We start from the raw sequence: 20,914 nt of genomic DNA, 5'->3' as shown, positions 1-20,914 counted from the left end.
TGAAACACTTTTAATGAGTCTTTTCCTCTTGTTTTCAGTGGATTTATAGAGCAGTGGGAGACTACGGCACTAAAAATACACACGTCCTCGTGCCCTCACTCGCTCCTCAGACGCTTTTGAGTCATTAAGAGAAAACACGGCCTAGATTTGAAACATCATCCAACATGTGGAAGGTTTTTATTCCATTAAATACGACTTTAAAGTCACTTTGAGGGCTTTGTTTCACACGTTTGTCCACATTTAAAGAACGCAAAGAGAGAGAAAACAAGCATCTCACGTCTTATTGGATGATTTAAAGATGTTTTCGTTGCTCTGATTGGTTTAAAGTCACATTTTCGTTGCTCTGATTGGTTTAAAGTCACATTTTCGTTGCTCTGATTGGTTCAAAGTCACATTTTTGGTGCTCTGATTGGTTCAAAGTCACATTTTTGTTGCTCTGATTGGTTTAAAGTCACGTTTTCAATGCTCTGATTGGTTTTAAATCACGTTTTTGTTGCTTTGATTGGTTGTAAGTCACGTTTTCGTTGCTCTGATTGGTTTAAAGTCATGTTTTCGCTGCTCTGATTGGTTGTAAATCATGTTTCTGTTGCTCTGATTGGTTTAAAGTCACGTTTTTGTTGCTCTGATTGGTTTAAAGTCATGTTTTTGTTGCTCTGATTGGTTTAAAGTCACGTTTTTGTTGCTCTGATTGGTTGTAAGTCATGTTTTAGTTGCTCTGATTGGTTGTAAATCATGTTTTTGTTGCTCTGATTGGTTTAAAGTCATTTTTCTGTTGCTCTGATTGGTTGAAAGTCATGTTTTTGTTGCTCTGATTGGTTTAAAGTCACGTTTTTGTTGCTCTGATTGGTTTAAAGTCATGTTTTTGTTGCTCTGATTGGTTTAAAGTCACGTTTTTGTTGCTCTGATTGGTTTAAAGTTACGTTTTTGTTGCGCTGATTGGTTTAAAGTCACGTTTTTGTTGCGCTGATTGGTTGAAAATCATGTTTTCGTTGCTCTGATTGGTTGTAAGTCATGTTTTTGTTGCTCTGATTGCTTTAAAGTCACGTTTTTGTTGCTCTGATTGGTTTAAAGTCATGTTTTTGTTGCTCTGATTGGTTTTAAATCACGTTTTTGTTGCTCTGATTGGTTGTAAGTCACGTTTTCGTTGCTCTGATTGGTTTAAAGTAACATTTTGTTGCTCTGATTGGTTGTAAGTCATGTTTTTGTTGCTCTGATTGGTTTAAAGTCATGTTTTCGTTGCTCTGATTGGTTTAAAGTCATGTTTTTGTTGCTCTGATTGGTTGTTGGTCACAATTTTGTTGCTCTGATTGGTTGAAAATCACGTTTTCGTTGCTCTGATTGGTTAAAAGTCACGTTTTCAATGCTCTGATTGGTTAAAAGTCATGTTTTCGTTGCTCTGATTGGTTTAAAGTCATGTTTTTGTTCCTCTGATTGGTTGTAAGTCACATTTTCGTTGCTCTGATTGGTTTAAAGTCATGTTTTCGTTGCTCTGATTGGTTTAAAATCACGTTTTCGTTGCTGTGATTGGTTTAAAGTCGTGTTTTTGTTGCTCTGATTGGTTTAAAGTCATGTTTTCGTTGCTCTGATTGGTTTAAAGTCATGTTTTCATTGCTCTGATTGGTTTAAAGTCACGTTTTCGTTGCTCTGATTGGTTTAAAGTCATGTTTTTGTTGCTCTGATTGGTTGAAAGTCATGTTTTCGTTGCTCTGATTGGTTAAAAGTCACATTTTCGTTGCTTTGATTGGTTTAAAGTCACGTTTTCGTTGCTCTGATTGGTTGTAAATCATGTTTTTGTTGCTCTGATTGGTTTAAAGTCATGTTTTTGTTGCTCTGATTGGTTGTAAGTCACATTTTCGTTGCTCTGATTGGTTGTAAGTCACGTTTTAGTTGCTCTGATTGGTTTTAAGTCATGTTTTCGTTGCTCTGATTGGTTTTAAGTCATGTTTTTGTTGCTCTGATTGGTTGTTGGTCACGTTTTCGTTGCTCTGATTGGTTGTTGGTCACGTTTCATTGGTTCAACATGCATTTGCAAATGAGTCTGGTGATGCCAGGCGGCACCTTTTCAAGTATGCTGAAACCAGAGCTGGTGGTTTTTCTGCTGACAAACAAACAAACACACAAACTGAACCCTGGCAGAGGTGAAGATAAACCCAGATAAAGGAGTTTCCTTTGTGAATGTGTTGATATTTGTTCCAGTAAACACGGAGAGAAGAGAGAACGTCCTCCTTTATAGGACGGACAGCAAAGTCAGAGACACGACTATAAAAAAGACTCATAAAGTCAAAACCAGGGCGGGTGAAGTCTGCACACCTCTTCTGTCCCGTCCACATGTAGGCCACGCTGGAAACAGATTGGTGTTTTGGTTCTCACCACTCATCAAAGAGAGGCTTCCCTGCGTTTTAGTACGTCCGTCTGGTTGACTGAAGCCATCCCAGCGCTGAAATATGCAACCGCAAGCTTCAGGCGACGTCTGCAGACATCCATCTCTCAGAGCCATTAAGGTCCAAAAACAACAAGGCTGCGTTCCTGCAGATTTACAGCTGTGGAGGGAGCGGCCGCAGGGATACATGGATGTTTTAGAGGATTAGACCCCAAAACACTCCCCCACCGTCTCATGTTCTCTCTACCTGCTCACCCTCCTCTGTGTGGGCCCGGCCTTTAAGGGCGCACTCCCACTGTGCCTCCGTCCCGTGCCCCGTGCTTTAGGGTCCTTGTCCCCCCCTCCAGGCCCGTTTGTACTCACACTACCTGGGCCTCGGAGAATGCTTCTTGCTGCCTATACGTCATCACGCCGTAACACGTCACACGCATTGATGACGTCATGGCGATGCGTGGCTTTGTTTCCAGATCTTTCCGTAGACCTCAGAGTTTTTTTGCGTCTTGTCGACAGTTTTTGAATCTTTTCATCGACCAAATCTGCAGTAAACACTCCACCTCCGCATCACACCAACGTGAACCTTTCACCGCCATTGTTTGAAATGTCCGCGCATGGTCCCTCCTTCTTTTTTCTACGTCCCAACAGGCGCACAGGAAATGACCTCAGAACCGCCGTAGGCCTCGTGCTCGTACACGTGCGCACGCTCGTGCTCGTACACGTGCAAACGTGCTTTACTAAAGCCCACCTCTCCCAAACGGGCCGTGGACGGCAAGCGTGCAGCAGTTATGCGTGGAGTGAGTGCACTCACACTGCTCAAACGCACGAGGCTTTAGCTGAAAAACCTGTTTTGGCGCGGCGCGGAAGGACAGTGTGAGTGCGCCCTAAGAGAGTTCACGACAAAACGTCACAAATGTTGGCGCCTTTTTAACAAATATCACTTAAATGTCGTTATTTCTCACGATATTGAGAGATTATGAGGATAAAGGTTAATTTGTACAAGAGAAAAACATCATATTGAGACTTAAAATCACCTAAAACTTCTCTAAAAAGTCACAACTATAAATAATAAACGTATAATTTAACCACCAAGCGTCGACTTCTGGGTCCCTGAAATAAAGAATAAAAGGCCCAAACCCACATTTTGAATGGAACCAAGTTTCCTATGCGTCTGACACTTGGAACAAACCAAACGTGTTGAATATTCGTCACTAAAGGATGATTTTATTAAAGGACGGAGCTCCGGCCTCCACAGACACACGTGCCCTGACCAAGATGGCCGCCGTGTTGACGCATCACTGTAACGAACAGCAGCGTGATTATGAAAATATTCTTCTTCTTGCTGCAGAAATTCACTTTTCTTTGAGGACAATCAAACAATGATACTCCAGAACAGCTACGGCAAGTTTTAATTATTATAAAAAACATAATCTGAGGAGGAAGAGGAGGAAGAGGAGGAGGAGGAGGACGAGGAGAAGGAGGACGAGGAGGAAGAAGGAGGAGGAGGAGGAGGAGGATGAGGAGGAGGAAGAAGAGGACGAGGAAGAAAGAGGAGGAGGAAGAGGAAGAGGAGGAGGGGGAGGAGGAGGATGAGGAGGAAGAAGAGGAGCAGGAGGAGGAGGAGGAGGAAGAGGAGGAGGAGGAGGAGGTGGAGGAGGACAAGGAAGAAGATGAGCAGGAGGAGGAAGAGGACGAGAAGGAAGAGGACAAGGAGGAGGAGGACGACGATGAGGAGGAGGGGGAGGAAGAGGATAAGGAGGACGAGGTTGTGGGACTTGTAATGAAACCTCTCCGACTGACGAGTCCAGACACATCTGCACCAGTCTGAATGTGTGTGTGTGTGTGTGTGTGTGTGTGTGTGTGTTTGTGTGTGTGGCAGTGCTGTGTGTGTGTGTGTGTGTGTGTGTGTGTGTGTGTGTGTGTGTGTGTGTGTGTTAGCTTAACTTGTGACCCATGAGGTAAACAGAGGGATCAGTGTTGGTGTCAGACCCGAGGGGATCAGAGCGTGTGGAGGAGGTCACTTTGGATCCTCCTCCGGGTCAAACGTCATGATTGACAGCTGCGATTGTGGGCGGGACTGCGATGGCGTCTGATCTCTGCTGTGCAGACTCTGGTTGCTACGTGACAACATGGCGGCGCCACATATCCTCACGTTTGTACAGCGGGTCATGCAAACTCTCCTCAGGTCCCAAGAGTCTAAACCCGGACTACGACGTGCACGGGACTTTCCACCAGCGCTGCTATGAAAGGTACGGATGTGACGTCTGCGGGACTCTTGATCCGTGATCTGGTCCTGAGAGGAGACGGACGCCCCGGCAACGGCGAGGGGCGCTCTACACATGTGCTGCAGATGTGACGTGTGCACGGAGGCAGCGCTCTTTAAATCCCAGCCCGCACAAACATCTTTATTCTGGGGTTTCAGCCGCTCCTTCTGGTCCTGAGCAGCACCGCCGCGGTCTGCAGGGCCGCCCTCGGTGTTCCCTCTTCCCCTGACGTCTGGCACCTCCAACACAAACACCGAACCACAGAGAGGGAACCTCCACATGTCCGAGTCCCGTTCACACCCACTGCACGCCAACATGAGGAGACGGAGAGATGCTTCAGCTCTGAGACACCGACCAAGTCCGTCCGCTCCGTGCTAACGAGGACCCACTTAGAGTGTTTATGAGTCGTGTTTACAGTGATGGAACCGTTGCTACGGGCCGCCGGTGATTCAGCCGTGGGTTTGAAACCCTCCTCTCTCTCAGACGCCGGAGCTTCATAAAGATTTATAATGGCCCGACAAACACCAGCCTGTGTTTATCCTCATGTGCCAGCTTTGATTTCCACCGTAGCCCCGGCTAATTAGCCCTTATTGCTAACCTCCAGCTGCTTTCTGTGATACTTACAAGGCAATTAGCGCGCCTCTGCTCATTTCACTGGCGGTGTGGAAAGACTGAGCGCTGCGGCTGCAGGCCCGGCACCGCCTCGCCGCCTCAGCCCCACAGACGTGCACTCACTTCATGAGTTCATGTTGCACAGAAGAGACGAAGAGCGGGGGTGAAACCGCGCTCAACGACCCAATGTGATCGATGCAAATCTTTACATATCGTCCGTATTGAGACTCCTCCACCTCTCAGCTGCCATTTGTTGCAGAGGCGACCCCAGGGTTGGCCTTCAGAGGGTCAGACCCCGGTGAACCCCCTCAGTGTCACGCCGCTGCTCCTCGGCTCCTCCTTCTCTTTGTGTTTCTGCAGAGGAGCAGCTCCGTCCCACCACAGTCCCCTCTTCGTCACACAGAGAGGCTTCTGGGAAAACGCCATCACGCTCAGCCGTTGTGTTCAGCGTGTAGTCAAGTGTAGGAACGCTCACACACTCATTCAGGAACCAATCAGTTTCCACCTCCAGCTCCTGGAGCGGCGCACACAGCAGGACGCAGCGGCGAGCTGCAGGATAATGCGTGTAAAGCGGCGAGGACGTGGGTGTAAAGACACGATTCTTAGTGACGGGGAGCTCTGGCTCACAGAACGCACCCAGCTGGGGCGGTAACAGGAGCCTGGACGTGACCACGAGGGCGCTCAGGGGACGCCTCCAGCGCCCAGCAGAGCCTGCGGCGGAGCTCTCGTTTCCTAATCACGGGCCTCCCGTCCCTCTCTGCGGAGCTTCTGCTGACATCAGTGGGAAGACGTGAGCGATGACGGACGAACACGACTCAGCCGACGATCATTCGATTATCCGGTTTCAGAGAGAGCCGCAAACTTCAGCACAGAATCTTTTCACTCTGTGACTTCAGCGCCGCAGACATCGGTCAGAGCGGAGCACGCTCAGTTTAACGAAGAGGGACGCTGCAGCTCAGTAGAGCCGGATGCTGGGCGCCAGCGCGAGCCAGACGCTAGCACGAGCCGGACGGCAGGCGCCATCAGAGCCGGACACCAAGCGCCAGCACGAGCCGGACGCCAGTACAAGCCGGACAACAGGCGCCAGCACGAGCCGGACGCTAGCACGAGCCTGAGACCAGGCGCTAGCACGAGCCGGACGCTAGCATGAGCCGGACAACAGGTGCCAGCACGAGCCGGACGCTAGCACGAGCCTGACACCAGGCGCCAGCACGAGCCGGACGCCAGTACAAGCCGGACAACAGGCGCCAGCACGAGCCGGGCGCTAGCACGAGCCTGAGACCAGGCGCCAGCACGAGCCGGACGCTAGCATGAGCCGGACAACAGGTGCCAGCACGAGCCGGACGCTAGCATGAGCCGGACACCAGGCGCCAGCACAAGCCGGACGCTAGCACGAGCCTGACACCAGGCGCCAGCACGAGCCGGACGCCAGCACAAGCCGGACAACAGGTGCCAGCACGAGCCGGACGCTAGCACGAGCCTGAGACCAGGCGCCAGCCCGAGCCGGACGCCAGCACAAGCCGGACAACAGGTGCCAGCACGAGCCGGAAGCTAGCACGAGCCTGACACCAGGCGCCAGCACGAGCCGGAAGCTAGCACGAGCCTGACACCAGGCGCCAGCACGAGCCGGACGCTAGCACGAGCCGGACGCCGGGAGCCCACACAAGCCAGACACTAGCACGTGCCGGACGCTGCATGAGTCGAACACTAGCACGAGTCGGACGCCAGGCGCCAGAGCAACATAAAAATAAATACATAAACAAAGAGCAACATATGCGAACGCCAAATGTATAAAACCAGCAGAATATAATAAATAACTAGTTTATAATAATAACTAACAGAGAGCGTGTGCAGGCGCGCTGCAGCCTCCTGTGGTCAGAGGCGAACGCTCTCAGACTGATCGTCGTCCTGACGCAGTTTGTCTTCAGGTGGAGCTGATGAAGCAGGAAGCAGGAAGCAGGTCAGGACACAGCCGCGCTCATTTACTCCGCTCTTTACAGATGAATCACCGTAACGATGCTCTTTGGCTCCGCATTACATCTCCGCACATTTAATGTTTGCTTCTATTTCAAGGCGTCCATTTTTCCTTTCTAACCGTTCCTCTACCGGCGCTTCGGACCCGCTCCGATCAGCCAAGACGAGCGGAGACGAGCGGGGACGAGGTGCGACTCAGCTCCTCCTCCTCTTCAGTACTGTATCACCTCTCCACGCGGTGTTTGCGGAGCTTTGAGGCCCTCTGCGTCCTCTATCAGAGGCTGAACGGTGCAGGTCAGAGGTCACCCGCTGTGGAGGAGCTGCAGGAGGACTGTTCCTGTGTGTGTGTGTGTGTGTGTGTGTGTGTGTGTGTGTGTGTGTGTGTGTGTGTGTGTGTGTGTGTGTGTGTGTGTGTGTGTGTGTGTGTGTGTGTGTGTGTGTGTGTGTGTGTGTGTGTGTGTGTGTGTGTGTGTGTGTGTGAGCCTGAAGTCTCAGAGGGACAGGATCAGGTTTCTGTCTCTCTCTGGACCCTGCAGGGCTGTAATCACACCCACGCTCCCTCTCTTTGTGTTTATCGAACCCCCGGCTCGATTACAGGCCGCGCGGCCGCGTAGACGCCGCTCACGTGAACTCCTGAGCCGCTTGTTTACGGCATGTCACCGCGGCGTGGGCGTGGGCGGAGACATCACAGTCGGTGTTTTCTGCTCTGGAACATGAGAACGCTCTGAGTCACAGCAACGCTTTCTGTCTGAGGACGTTTGAGTTCAAACAAGGCGAGAAAAAGTCATCGGCAAAGCAAAAAAGGCTCGTTTTAATCTGATAAAACAAGTAAAAAAACAATATTCTCTGAAGTTACAGCGGCAAATGTTCATGAGAACAATAACAAGGATAATCTGTGGGATTAAAGTGGTAAATTTAGGAGTTAAATGTGAATATTCTGTGGGATTAAAGTGGTAAATTTAGGAGTTAAATGTGAATAATCTGTCAGATTAAAGCAGTAAATTTAGGAGTTAAATGTAAATAATCTGTGGGATTAAAGCGGTAAATTTAGGAGTTAAATGTAAATATTCTGTGGGATTAAAGCGGTAAATTTAGGAGTTAAATGTAAATAATCTGTGGGATTAAAGCGGTAAATTTAGGAGTTAAATGTAAATATTCTGTGGGATTAAAGCGGTAAATTTAGGAGTTAAATGTAAATAATCTGTGGGATTAAAGCGGTAAATTTAGGAGTTAAATGTGAATAATCTGTGAGATTAAAGCGGTAAATTTAGGAGTTAAATGTAAATATTCTGTGGGATTAAAGCTGTAAATTTAGGAGTTAAATGTGAATAATCTGTGAGATTAAAGTGGTAAATTTAGGAGTTAAATGTGAATAATCTGTGAGATTAAAGCAGTAAATTTAGGAGTTAAATGTGAATAATCTGTGAGATTAAAGCTGTAAATTTAGGAGTTAAATGTGAATAATCTGTGAGATTAAAGCAGTAAATTTAGGAGTTAAATGTGAATAATCTGTGAGATTAAAGCTGTAAATTTAGGAGTTAAATGTGAATAATCTGTGGGATTAAAGTGGTAAATTTAGGAGGAAAATGTAAATAATTAAAACGTGGTTAAAACGACCATTTTACTCAAATATCAGAGAAAATTTGAGGTGTTTTGTCGTAAATCTGTGAAAACGTCGTTGAACAGGCCGAGAGGAGTGTGTGTCACAGAGGAGAGGCTTTTATTTTGAAAGGATTCAGATAAACTGAACACCAGCAAGAGATTAAGACGAAGCAACGACGCACAGGTGAAGCAGGAAATATTATAATATAAACATATATACATGGTTGCTGTGTGTTGGCGCCGCTCTGACCCGTCCACGGTTGTTTTGCGGTGGATTCATTCGTCTCCGGCTCACAGAGGCGGAGCGAGGCGTCTTCAGAGGCCCGAGGACGTCCCCCTGAGGCCCGCGCTCCATCACGCGCCCCCGTTTGTGTCACACAAACGTTGGCGCGTGGTAAAACGGGCAGCGCCGGGGGAGAAGCAGCAGCAGCCGGGTCACGGGACACAAACACTCCTGCTTCAGCAGAAAGCGTGAGCGCGGCGTGCAGCCGAGCGTTCAGATCCACACGGGGGAGGCTGCTGAGTGCTGACGCCACAGCTCGCCCCCGTCTATTTAAAGAGATCTGAGTGGAGGTCCGGGCCTCCGCGGTGACTCCCCAGAGCCCCCCAGCGTCCCCCCCCACAACAACAACTAGGTCTTTGTTTTACACGGCGCCCGCTGGAGGCCCGTCCCGCTGGAGGCCCGTCCCGCTCCCACCGGCCCGGGGCGACTCCTAATCCCAGGCGCCCCCCTGGCGAGGGTGCCGGCGGGGTAATATGGATGTTAGCTGGGGAGCACGGTGACAGCCCCAGAACACGCTCTTTAATTCATTGTGTTTTAATTATCGCTCTCGGCGCCGCTCGCCGGCGACAGCACGCCTTCATCACGGCCCGGCGCCGCAGATAATAAACTTGTGCTTTAAGGTAATTACTTAATCTGGACAAACCTGTGTGTTAAGCAGCGCTATTAAGAGAGGGGCCGATAAATCAGGCGTGCCGTGGAGGAGGGTGATTACTCGCCGCTGCAATCACTCTTTGGACCCTCGCCGTCTCTTAAGGAGCTAAAGAGCACAAACAGCGTGCGAACAACACGCGGCGAGCGCCACCTCCAGCCCCGTGATGCATGGGGGTTATTAACACGTGGCCCCAGCACAGCTGTCCACGGCTGATAAGTGACTCTGCCTGTGGTGGGGTGGGACACAGGGCCACCAGGGCCACCAGGGCCACAGGGGCCACCGGGGCCACCGGGGCCATCAGGGCCACCAGGGCCACAGGGGCCACCGGGGCCACCGGGGCCACCGGGGCCACAGTGCTACAGACTCGTGGTCGTCTTCTTCTTCGTCTCCTGGCGTGTTTGATTCCTTCTCTCTGACTCTTTATGGTCCTGGTGCGTGGATCTGTGTCCTGGATCTGCGTCCTGGTGCGTGGATCTGAGTCCTGGATCTGGGGCCTGCTGCGTGGATCTGGGTCCTGGTGCGTGGATCTGAGTCCTGGATCTGGGGCCTGCTGCGTGGATCTGGGTCCTGGTGCGTGGATCTGTACCCTGGTCCTGGTCCTGGATCTGTACCCTGGTCCTGGTGGATCTGTACCCTGGTCCTGGTGGATCTGGGGCCTGGTGCGTGGATCTGGGGCCTGGTGCGTGGATCTGGGTCCTGGTGCATGGATCTGTGTCCTGGTCCTGGATCTGTACCCTGGTCCTGGTCCTGGATCTGGGGCCTGGTCCTGGTGGATCTGTGTCCTGGTCCTGGTGGATCTGGGGCCTGGTCCTGGTGGATCTGGGGCCTGGTGCGTGGATCTGGGTCCTGGTGCATGGATCTGTGTCCTGGTCCTGGATCTGTACCCTGGTCCTGGTCCTGGTGGATCTGGGGCCTGGTGACGCTGAGGAAGTGCAGTCGTCCGGCTGCAGACGCTGAAACCAAAGTGATGAAGCAAAGACTAATAGGTGGCTGCAGCCTAAAGCGAGGGCCTGACGCCGCTGCCTGACGCCACTGTGTACGCCCAGGGGGGACCGGGGCCCAGGGGGGACCGGGGGGGACCGGGGCCCGGTGAATCAGGTAAATGTGCCTCTTGAACTCTCATGAGCGCTCGCCTTTTGTTCTTCCCGCGGAAACAGAACAATGGAGCTGTCAGGGTGATGGAATAAGCCGCGCTCGGTCGATCCCCTCGGCCGGGACGCCGGCGCCGCAGAGGAGCGCCACGAGGACCGGCTGGATCCCTGACAGGCCTCCTCCTGCTCCGGGTCCAGGACTGGAAAAACAGGGAGGGAGGAGGGTCGGGACTCCAGTCCTGGAGGAACTAAAGACACTTTTGCACGACTTTCCTTCATCGTGTCAAACTTTTCTGCTCCTAAAGAACAGTGAACGTACCGTCGCCTCCGTGTGTGTGTGTGTGTGTGTGTTTGTGTGTGTGTATGTGTGTGTGTGCGGCTCGGTTTGTGCGGTGAACACTTTGAGTCCCCGCAGCAGGTCGTGCTCGTTAACGTGCACACTGCAGCACTGAGACGATGCTTTGTCACGTTCTGGTGACCCAGATTTAGCTGCAACACAAACACACACACATGCACACACACACACACACGCACACACACACACACACACACACAGACACGCACACGCATGCACGCACACACACACACACACACACACGTGCAACAAGTCACCAGAACAAGATGCGACTGTGCTTTACTTTAATCAACAGCAGCTGTTTTTAACTTAATATAATAAATAATTATTTTCCTACAATGGTGCAGTTTATAACGGTGCGGATGCTTTTATTTTGAAAGGATTCAAACTGTTAATAATCTATGAGATTAAAACGGTAAATTTATGAGGAAAAACGAACAAATTTGAACCAAAAAAGAACATTTATGAGGAAAAACGAACAAATTTATGACAAAAATAAGTTAATTAGTTTACAAATTTAAGAGAAAAAATAACAAATTTACAAGAAAAAAAACAAATGTATGATATTTTATTTAAATATTAGAGATTAAAACGGTCAATTTGAAGGAAAAACAAACAAATTTGATTAAAAAAAAGAACATTTATAAGAACAAACTAACAAATTCATGAGAAAAATAAGTGAATTGGGGAAAAAATAACAAATGTATGATATTTTATTTAAATGTATGAGATTAAAATTGTAAATTATCGCGGAAAGAAACTAAAACATTTAAAGGAAAAACCAGCAAACTTCCATGAAACGAATAAATAACAATAATAATTATAATAATTAAAGTTGTTTGCAGAACTCTTCATCACATAGAACTCATTAATAATGAATAAGTGACAAACAGGAGGAAAGAGGTGTCTGATGTATTTACTCCCTTATTGTTTTTATACTTTTATACTTATACTATATATTTATATTATAACCGCTGCTGCTGCAGAGTCTCCACACGTCACAATAAAAGCATATTTGACCGTCATCTTGTGTGTTTTTGCTCCTGAAGCTGAATTTAAATCATAAAAACATCTTTTTCCCTGAGCTGTGAACTCCGAACCCTGCGTCTACGTCATTAAAGAGCCTGTTTTTAAACCGAGCAGGTTCCTGCGTCTGTGCAGGTCTCTCTGCGCCCTCAGACCACGGTAAAGGGGGGGCGCTGAGGGGACTCGGGGACAGGAAGCGGCCTCCTTCAGGACTTCCCCTCCAAACTAAACCCAGACGGAGCCGGAGCTGAGAGGATCCAGCCCCGGCCCCTGGAGGCCCCGGAGCCACTGTGCAGACGGAAAGTGGAGAGTAAAGAGAGCTATTTCTGCGGGGCGCCGGGGGACCGGGGGCCGCTCCGCCGGGCTGTCAGGGTCCAGAGTGAGAGGAATGGACCTGGAGTGCTGACTCACTCAGGTCCTGGAGCCCCTGGGAGCCCGGGAGGCCCCAGTCAACCCCCTCCTGACGCTCGGCACGGAGCAGATAATGATCCGTGGCCCTGACCCCTCCGCTCCCCAGTCCCAGGTCACCCTGAGATCCCCGCTGCAGGAGTGTGTGTGTGTGTGTGTGTGTGTGAGAGAGAGTGTGTGTGTGTGAGAGAGTGTGTGAGACAGCAGAAGAATTTTAATGTGATCCAGAGATCAGCTGGCTCACCTCGTCCTCCTCTTTTTTCCTCCTGCTGCAGACGAGACGCACCGGGTTACAATTACCAGGATGAGAGGAGTCTACGGAGAGGGGGGGGGGAGAGAGAGAGGGGGGGAGAGAGAGAGAGTGGGAGAGGGAGAGAGATGTTAAAGAGGAACACAGGTCCATAAAGATGTTTACTTGGTGGTAAAATAAAGACGCGACATGTTTTCGCAGCAGCTGATTGGTTCTGACGTTCTGCAGGAATCATCACTTCACAACGCACGGAGCCAGCAGAACCAAGAACCTGCAGAACCAGCAGATCCATCATACAGAACCTGCAGAACCAAGAACCTGCAGAACCAGCAGATCCATCATACAGAACCTGCAGAACCAAGAACCTGCAGAACCAGCAGATCCATCATACAGAACCTGCAGAACCAAGAACCTGCAGAACCAGCAGATCCATCATACAGAACCTGCAGAACATCATACAGAACCTGCAGAACATCATACAGAACCTGCAGAACATCATACAGAACCTGCAGAACATCATACAGAACCTGCAGAACCAAGAACCTGCAGAACCTGCAGAACCTGCAGAACCTGGCGCTGGGTCTCCAGGCTCGGCTCAGAGACACAAACACACACACAAACGTGATTCTGATCGTTTGAATCGTCGTAAACGTCCAAAAACAAAAGTCTGGATTAAAACACTGAGCAGTTTATGACGGAGGGGAGGCTTTTATTTTGAAAGGGCTTAAACTTTGTAAAATGAGAGATTTTATGAAATTAGAACGAGTGTGTGTGTGTGTGTGTGTTTGTGTGTGTGATATCAGTGAGTCTTCTTCCTCCTCTTCCTCTCCCTCCTCCTCCTCTTCCTCCTCTTCCTCCGCCTCCTCTTCCTCCTCTGCGCCCATGCTGGTTCTGGCTTTAGAGCCCTGTCCTGGTCCTGGTCCAGAGCCCGTCCTGGTCCTGGTTCTGGCTCAGAGCCTGTTCTGGTTCTGGTTCTGGTCCAGAGCCCGTCCTGGTCCTGGTTCTGGCTCAGAGCCCTGTCCTGGTCCTGGTCCTGGTCCAGAGCCCGTCCTGGTCCTGGTTCTGGCTCAGAGCCCTGTCCTGGTCCTGGTTCTGGCTCAGAGCCCTTCCTGGTCCCGGTTCTGGTCCAGAGCCCGTCCTGGTTCTGGTCCGGATGTCTTTCATGTTCAGGATGATCTTTGATGATTTACTGACCCCCCCTCTCTGCTCTTGTGTCCCCAGCGCCGCCTCACGTCTTCCCCACCTTCCACACGCCCATCCCCCTCGACATGCGGCACCACGAGGGCCGCTACCACTACGAGCCCCACGCGCTGCACGCCCTGCACGGGTAAGTCACGGCCGCCGCTCCTGGGGGGGTTCTGAGGCGGATCTGACAGGGCTGATGTTGTCTTGCTTTAACCAGGGAGGAAGTGGAGGAAGTGGAAGTCAGCGGGCGCCAGTGTCGGAATCAAACACGCGCACGTCAATGCGCCGACTTCCAAAGTGAATAATCAGTGTCAGTGTGAGAGCGTTCCTGCTCCGCGTACGGTTTGATTACGGGAGAGAGCTTTGGAGACGAGTGGGGATCAAACGCTCTGATGCTCTGGGAGCTCTGTAGTCCTCTGAGCCTCCGAGCCTCTGAGCCTCTGAGCAAGGCAGCGCAGCAGCCGGGATCAGAGCACAGACGACTGTGTAAAGTGGGTTCTGCTGACTTTAGAGGCCGCGCCGGCGTCTTTAAACACACAGATGTCGTTTCTCTTCCTCTGTCTAAAAAAGATGCAAAATTACTGAAAATAGATGCAAAACCACCACAAAAAGATGCAAAACCAGCACAAAAAGATGCAAAATGACTAAAAATAGATGCAAAACCAGCACAAAAAGATGCAAAGTGACTAAAAATAGAGTGTGCAGTAAAGTAACAGAGTGTGCAGTAAAGTAACAGAGTGTGCAGTAAAGTAACAGAGTGTGCAGTAAAGTAACAGATCGTGCAGTAAAGTAACAGAGTGTGCAGTAAAGTAACAGATCGTGCAGTAAAGTAACAGAGTGTGCAGTAAAGTAACAGATCGTGCAGTAAAGTAACAGATCGTGCAGTAGAGTAACAGAGTGTGCAGTAAAGTAACAGATCGTGCAGTAAAGTAACAGATCGTGCAGTAAAGTAACAGAGTGTGCAGTAAAGTAACAGATCGTGCAGTAAAGTAACAGATCGTGCAGTAAAGTAACAGAGTGTGCAGTAAAGTAACAGAGGGTGCAGTAAAGTAACAGAGTGTGCAGTAAAGTAACAGAGTGTGCAGTAAAGTAACAGTGTACAGTAAAGTAACAGAGTGTGCAGTAAAGTAACTGAGGGTGCAGTAAAGTAACAGAGTGTGCAGTAAAGCAACAGAGTGTGCAGTAAAGTAACTGAGGGTGCAGTAAAGTAACAGACTGTGCAGTAAAGTAACAGACTGTGCAGTAAAGTAACAGAGTGTGCAGTAAAGTAACAGAGTGTGCAGTAAAGCAACAGAGTGTGCAGTAAAGTAACTGAGGGTGCAGTAAAGTAACAGAGTGTGCAGTAAAGTAACTGAGGGTGCAGTAAAGTAACAGAGTGTGCAGTAAAGCAACAGATCATGCAGTAAAGTAACAGAGTGTGCAGTAAAGTAACAGAGTGCGCAGTAAAGTAACAGACTGTGCAGTAAAGCAACAGACTGTGCAGTAAAGCAACAGCAGCTCCTGGATGACAGATCCGTGTGCAGCCGGCTCCATTAGCAGCGTTGAGCGCGGATCTTTCTCCGCGGACAGAACACACCGACCTGCTCCAGCCCTCTTTATATTCATGAATGGACTGTTGCTGGAGCTAATCTGTGCGCCGCAGGCCGCGCTGCAGGCCGCGCTGCAGGCCGCACTGCCACTGCACCGCCCCTGAGCCCGCGCCGTAATTAAACTCCCAGAGTACAGAGGTCACCGCGCCTCGGTGGCAGCAGCAGCAGCGCGGTGGTGAGTCCGGCCTCAGAGTGTTTAAACTTCACACTTCTGCTGTAAAAAAAGAGTGGACGTGCAAAAACTGAACATTTACAGAGCACAGAGAAAATAAAACAACAAAATGACTAAAAATAGATGCAAAACCACCACAAAAAGATGCAAAATGACTAAAAATAGATGCAAAACCACCACAAAAAGATGCAAAATGACTAAAAATAGATGCAAAACCACCACAAAAAGATGCAAAATGACTAAAAATAGATGCAAAACCAGCACAAAAAGATGCAAAATGACTAAAAATAGATGCAGAACCAGCACAAAAAGATGCAAAATGACTAAAAATAGATGCAAAACCACCACAAAAAGATGCAAAATGACTAAAAATAGATGCAAAACCACCACAAAAAGATGCAAAATGACTAAAAATAGATGCAAAACCAGCACAAAAAGATACAAAATGACTAAAAATAGATGCAAAACCACCATAAAAAGATGCAAAATGACTAAAAATAGATGCAAAATGACTAAAAATAGATGCAAAACCACCACAAAAAGATGCAAAATGACTCAAAATAGATGCAAAATGACTCAAAATAGATGCAAAACCATCACAAAAAGATGCTAAATGACTAAAAATAGATGCAAAACCACCACAAAAAGATGCAAAATGACTAAAAATAGATGCAAAACCAGCACAAAAAGATACAAAATGACTAAAAATAGATGCAAAACCACCATAAAAAGATGCAAAATGACTAAAAATAGATGCAAAATGACTAAAAATAGATGCAAAACCATCACAAAAAGATGCTAAATGACTAAAAATAGATGCAAAACCATCACAAAAAGATGCAAAATGACTAAAAATAGATGCAAAACCAGCACAAAAAGATGCAAAATGTCTAAAAACAGATGCAGAACCACCAGAATTGTGCGTGTAAAGCAGAACCTTGTGAGTGCTGTAACGCTTTAATGTTGTGAGTGAAGCTGAAGCGCTGGAGTTTGGACTCAAACGTCTGCAGCACAGAAAAGCCCGCGTGTGTGAGAGCGGCGTGTAAAAGTGCGCCTGGCTGTGACACTGACCAACGAGCTGCAGCTCCGCTCCAAACTTACTTTATCACGGGAGGAAAAAGTGGCGGCGGGACAAAAAAAGTCAATAGCATTCTCCAAATAGTGCTCTTACATTTAGATTCACAGATGTGATGGTGATGCATACTTCGCGCCTGGCGCCAGCAGGGCCATTCATCACGCCGGCCCGGGGAGGGGAGGGGGGGTGGGGGGCTGTCCGCGGGCCCGGCCACCTTGATTAATGTGATTTGATCTTGACAGTGGACCCCTAATTCATCAAGACCTTGATCTGGTGTCGCTCCGCCCTGCCGCTGCCAAATTCACCTAATTACAGCAACATTGTGCAGCAAATGAAGTGCGCTGTCATTTGTCGCCTGGTGCGGCACTTTATTACGGGCGCGTGGCAGCGTGTCAGAGGTCCCCTCCGTGATTGTCTAACATGACATGTCGGCGCCGGCCCCTTCATCATTGTTTGCATAAAGCGTAATGAGAGGGCTGCTTATTTTGTCAGGCCTGTCAGAAACAAGAGACTCTGGGAGTCACGGAGGAGGAAGAAGCTCCTGTCTCAGGGAGACGCCGCTTCACTTTAAACGCCTGTAAGTGTGCACGCTCTCGGACAGGAGCCGCTCCAGAGGACGGACCGGGCCGCTCCAGAGGACGGACAGGAGCCGCTCCAGAGGACGGACAGGAGCCGCTCCAGAGGACGGACAGGAGCCGCTCCAGAGGAGGGACAGGAGCCGCTCCAAAGGACGGACAGGAGCCGCTCCAGAGGACGGACAGGAGCCGCTCCAGAGGACGGACAGGAGCCACTCCAGAGGACGGACCGAGCCGCTCCAGAGGACGGACACGAGCCGCTCCAGAGGACGGGCCGAGCCGCTCCAGAGGACGGACGCGAGCCGCTCCAGAGGACGGACATGGGCTGCAGACGTGGAGCTGCTCAGAAACTCAAGTTTGGAAAGTTGCACGTTGAAGAAAAGAGAAAGAAGCAGATGAAACGATGCAAAATGACTAAAAATAGATGCAAAACCAGCACAAAAAGATGCAAAATGACTAAAAATAGATGCAAAACCAGCACAAAAAGATGCAAAATGACTAAAAATAGATGCAAAACCAGCACAAAAAGATGCAAAATGACTAAAAATAGATGCAAAACCACCACAAAAAGATGCAAAATGACTAAAAATAGATGCAAAACCAGCACAAAAAGATGCAAAATGACTAAAAATAGATGCAAAACACCACAAAAAGATGCAAAATGACTAAAAATAGATGCAAAACCAGCACAAAAAGATGCTAAATGACTAAAAATAGATGCAAAACCACCACAAAAAGATGCAAAATGACTAAAAATAGATGCAAAACCAGCACAAAAAGATGCAAAATGACTAAAAATAGATGCAAAACCAGCACAAAAAGATGCAAAATGACTAAAAATAGATGCAAAACCACCACAAAAAGATGCAAAATGACTAAAAAAAGATGCAAAACCACCACAAAAAGATGCAAAATGACTAAAAATAGATCGAAACTCAAGTTTGTAAAGTTGCACGTTGAAGAGAGAGAAGGAGGAGAAACGTGTGCAGGATGAGACGAGGAGTGTGGAGTGTTTGTTTGTATGTAGGTCAGTCCTCCCTCTGCATGAGGAGGACGGTGGCGTTCGGGGGGTTCGGTGGCGGCGGCGCCCGTTCAGCAGCTTCAGCCTCGTGAACAGTGGGAGTTTATTCAGCCGCTCGCTGGACGGCGTGATTTATCTAAATCAGAGCGCTCCCTGAGCCCGACACCGGAGACGAGACGCACTGTCACACTGCAATTCATCTCCGGTGTCTCCCACACACACACGCACACACACACACACACACACACACACACACATGCACACACACACACACACACACACACACAGGACTCCAAAAGCAGCTTTTTAAATCTGCCATAAAACAAACAGACGAAGAAGAAGATTTGAATGATGTTCATAAGGTTGAACAAGAGGAGGAGGGGAGGGAGAGGAGGGTGAGGAGGGTGAGGAGGGTGAGGAGGAAGAGGAGGGCGAGGAGGAGAGGTGGGTGAGGAGGGAGAGGAGGGGCGAGGAGGAGAGGTGGGTGAGGAGGGAGAGGAGATGGAGGAGGGAGAGGAGGGAGAGGAGGGAGAGGAGGGAGAGGAGGGCGAGGAGGGAGAGGAGAGGGAGGAGGGAGAGGAGGGAGAGGAGGGAGAGGAGGGAGAGGAGGGCGAGGAGGGAGAGGAGGGAGAGGAGGGTGAGGAGGGAGAGGAGGGAGAGGAGGGAGAGGAGATGGAGGGAGAGGAGGGCGAGGAGGGAGAGGAGGGAGAGGAGGGTGAGGAGGGAGAGGAGGAAGAGGAGGGAGAGGAGGAGAGGTGGGTGAGGAGGGCGAGGAGGGAGAGGAGATGGAGGAGGGTGAGGAGGGTGAGGAGGGAGAGGAGGAAGAGGAGGGAGAGGAGGAGAGGTGGGTGAGGAGGGCGAGGAGGGCGAGGAGATGGAGGAGGGTGAGGAGGGTGAGGAGGGCGAGGAGGGTGAGGAGGGTGAGGAGGGCGAGGAGGGAGAGGAGGGTGAGGAGGAGAGGAGGGCGAGGAGGGAGAGGAGGGTGAGGAGGGAGAGGAGGGTGAGGAGGAAGAGGAGGGAGAGGAGGGTGAGGAGAGGGAGGAGAGGGAGGAGATGGAGGAGGGTGAGGAGGGAGAGGAGGGTGAGGAGGGAGAGGAGATGGAGGAGGGAGAGGAGGGTGAGGAGAGGGAGGAGGGCGAGGAGGGTGAGGAGGGCGAGGAGGGGGAGGAGGGTGAGGAGGAAGAGGAGGGAGAGGAGGGAGAAGAGAGGGATGAGGGTGAGGAGGGAGAGGAGGGTGAGGAGGGTGAGGAGGGAGAGGAGGGAGAGGAGGGCGAGGAGGGTGAGGAGGGTGAGGAGGGAGAGGAGGGTGAGGAGGGTGAGGAGGGAGAGGAGGGTGAGGAGGGTGAGGAGGGAGAGGAGGGTGAGGAGGGTGAGGAGGGTGAGGAGGGCGAGTCCTTCTTCTGTTTGGACGATAACGCCTTCATTTCTGGAACTACACTTCCCATAATGCACCTCTACAGTGAGCAGAAGCACCTGTCAGCACTTCCTGTTTGCAGTGAACGTCACAAACAGCCCAAAAACCCGCAGAAAGCTTCTAAACTCTGACTTTTCCTCAGAAACTCAAAGGATGAATCCATGAATCTGAGCATTTTTCATGATGCAAAACTGAGAAAATGTGTTTTTGCAGCTTTAAAATGTGATTTTATGAAAAGAGCAGAAACAAAAGTTGAGTTTTTCCCCTCCTTTATACGTTAGTGTAACTTTTTTGAGTCTTTCTACGGTACTTTCTACGCGCTGAGCGTCAGATCAAAGGGAAGTTTACCAAACCTGAGTGCTGCATTAAAAATACACACGCTCCTTCATCATCCTCGTCTTCATCGGCCTCTAACAAAGCCTCGCTGCAGGACGCCGCAGGACGCTGCAGGACGCTCGGGTTGCATCACGCGTGATGTTCCAGACGATAAAGATGTGATTTTTTTAATCAGAGTGAAATATTGATGCTGAGCCTGCAGGTGAGCGCCGTCTGTGTCTGCGTTTGGTTACGCGGAGAACGAGCTCCTCAGCCCGTGGATATGTCTGTCTCTGTGAAGGAGAGGAGAAGGGAGGAGGGGAGGAGGGGAGGAGGGTGATGAGGGAGAGGAAGACGAGGAGGGGGAGGAGGAGGTCGAGGAGGAGGGGAGGGGGAGGAGGAGGAGGGATAGGAGGAGAGGAGGGAGAGGAGGAAGAGGAGGGCGAGGAGAGGGGAGGAGGGAGAGGAGGAGGAGGAGGGTTAGGAGGAGAGGAGGAGGGCGAGTTGGGGACGGCAAGGAGGAGAGGAGGGCAAGGAGGCGAGGAAGGAAAGGGGGAGAGGAAGAGGAGGGCGAGGAGAAGGGAGAGGGGAGGATAGGAGGGAAGAGGAGAAGAGGAGGGCGAGGAGGCTGAGGAGGAGGGGAGACTAAAAAAAGATGCAAAATGACTAAAAGTAGG

General features: G+C 50.0%; 1 protein-coding gene across 1 annotated transcript in view; it reads left to right on the top strand.

The window, feature by feature from the left end:
* The window catches only part of LOC310964714 (zinc finger protein GLI2-like), a gene marked incomplete at its 3' end in the record, with an annotated part of 57,731 nt that overhangs the window by 14,667 nt on the left and 22,150 nt on the right, over positions 1-20,914 (top strand). Inside the window, exon 3 of the mRNA XM_083937970.1 lies at positions 14,113-14,218. Within this exon, the coding sequence (XP_083794096.1) occupies positions 14,113-14,218 (106 nt within the window). The remainder of the gene's footprint in view (positions 1-14,112; positions 14,219-20,914) is intronic.

This window comes from Echiichthys vipera (assembly GCF_963691815.1).
Source record: "Echiichthys vipera genome assembly, chromosome: 23".
NCBI lineage: Eukaryota > Metazoa > Chordata > Actinopteri > Perciformes > Trachinidae > Echiichthys > Echiichthys vipera.
This window is presented reverse-complemented; position numbering and strand designations above follow the sequence as displayed.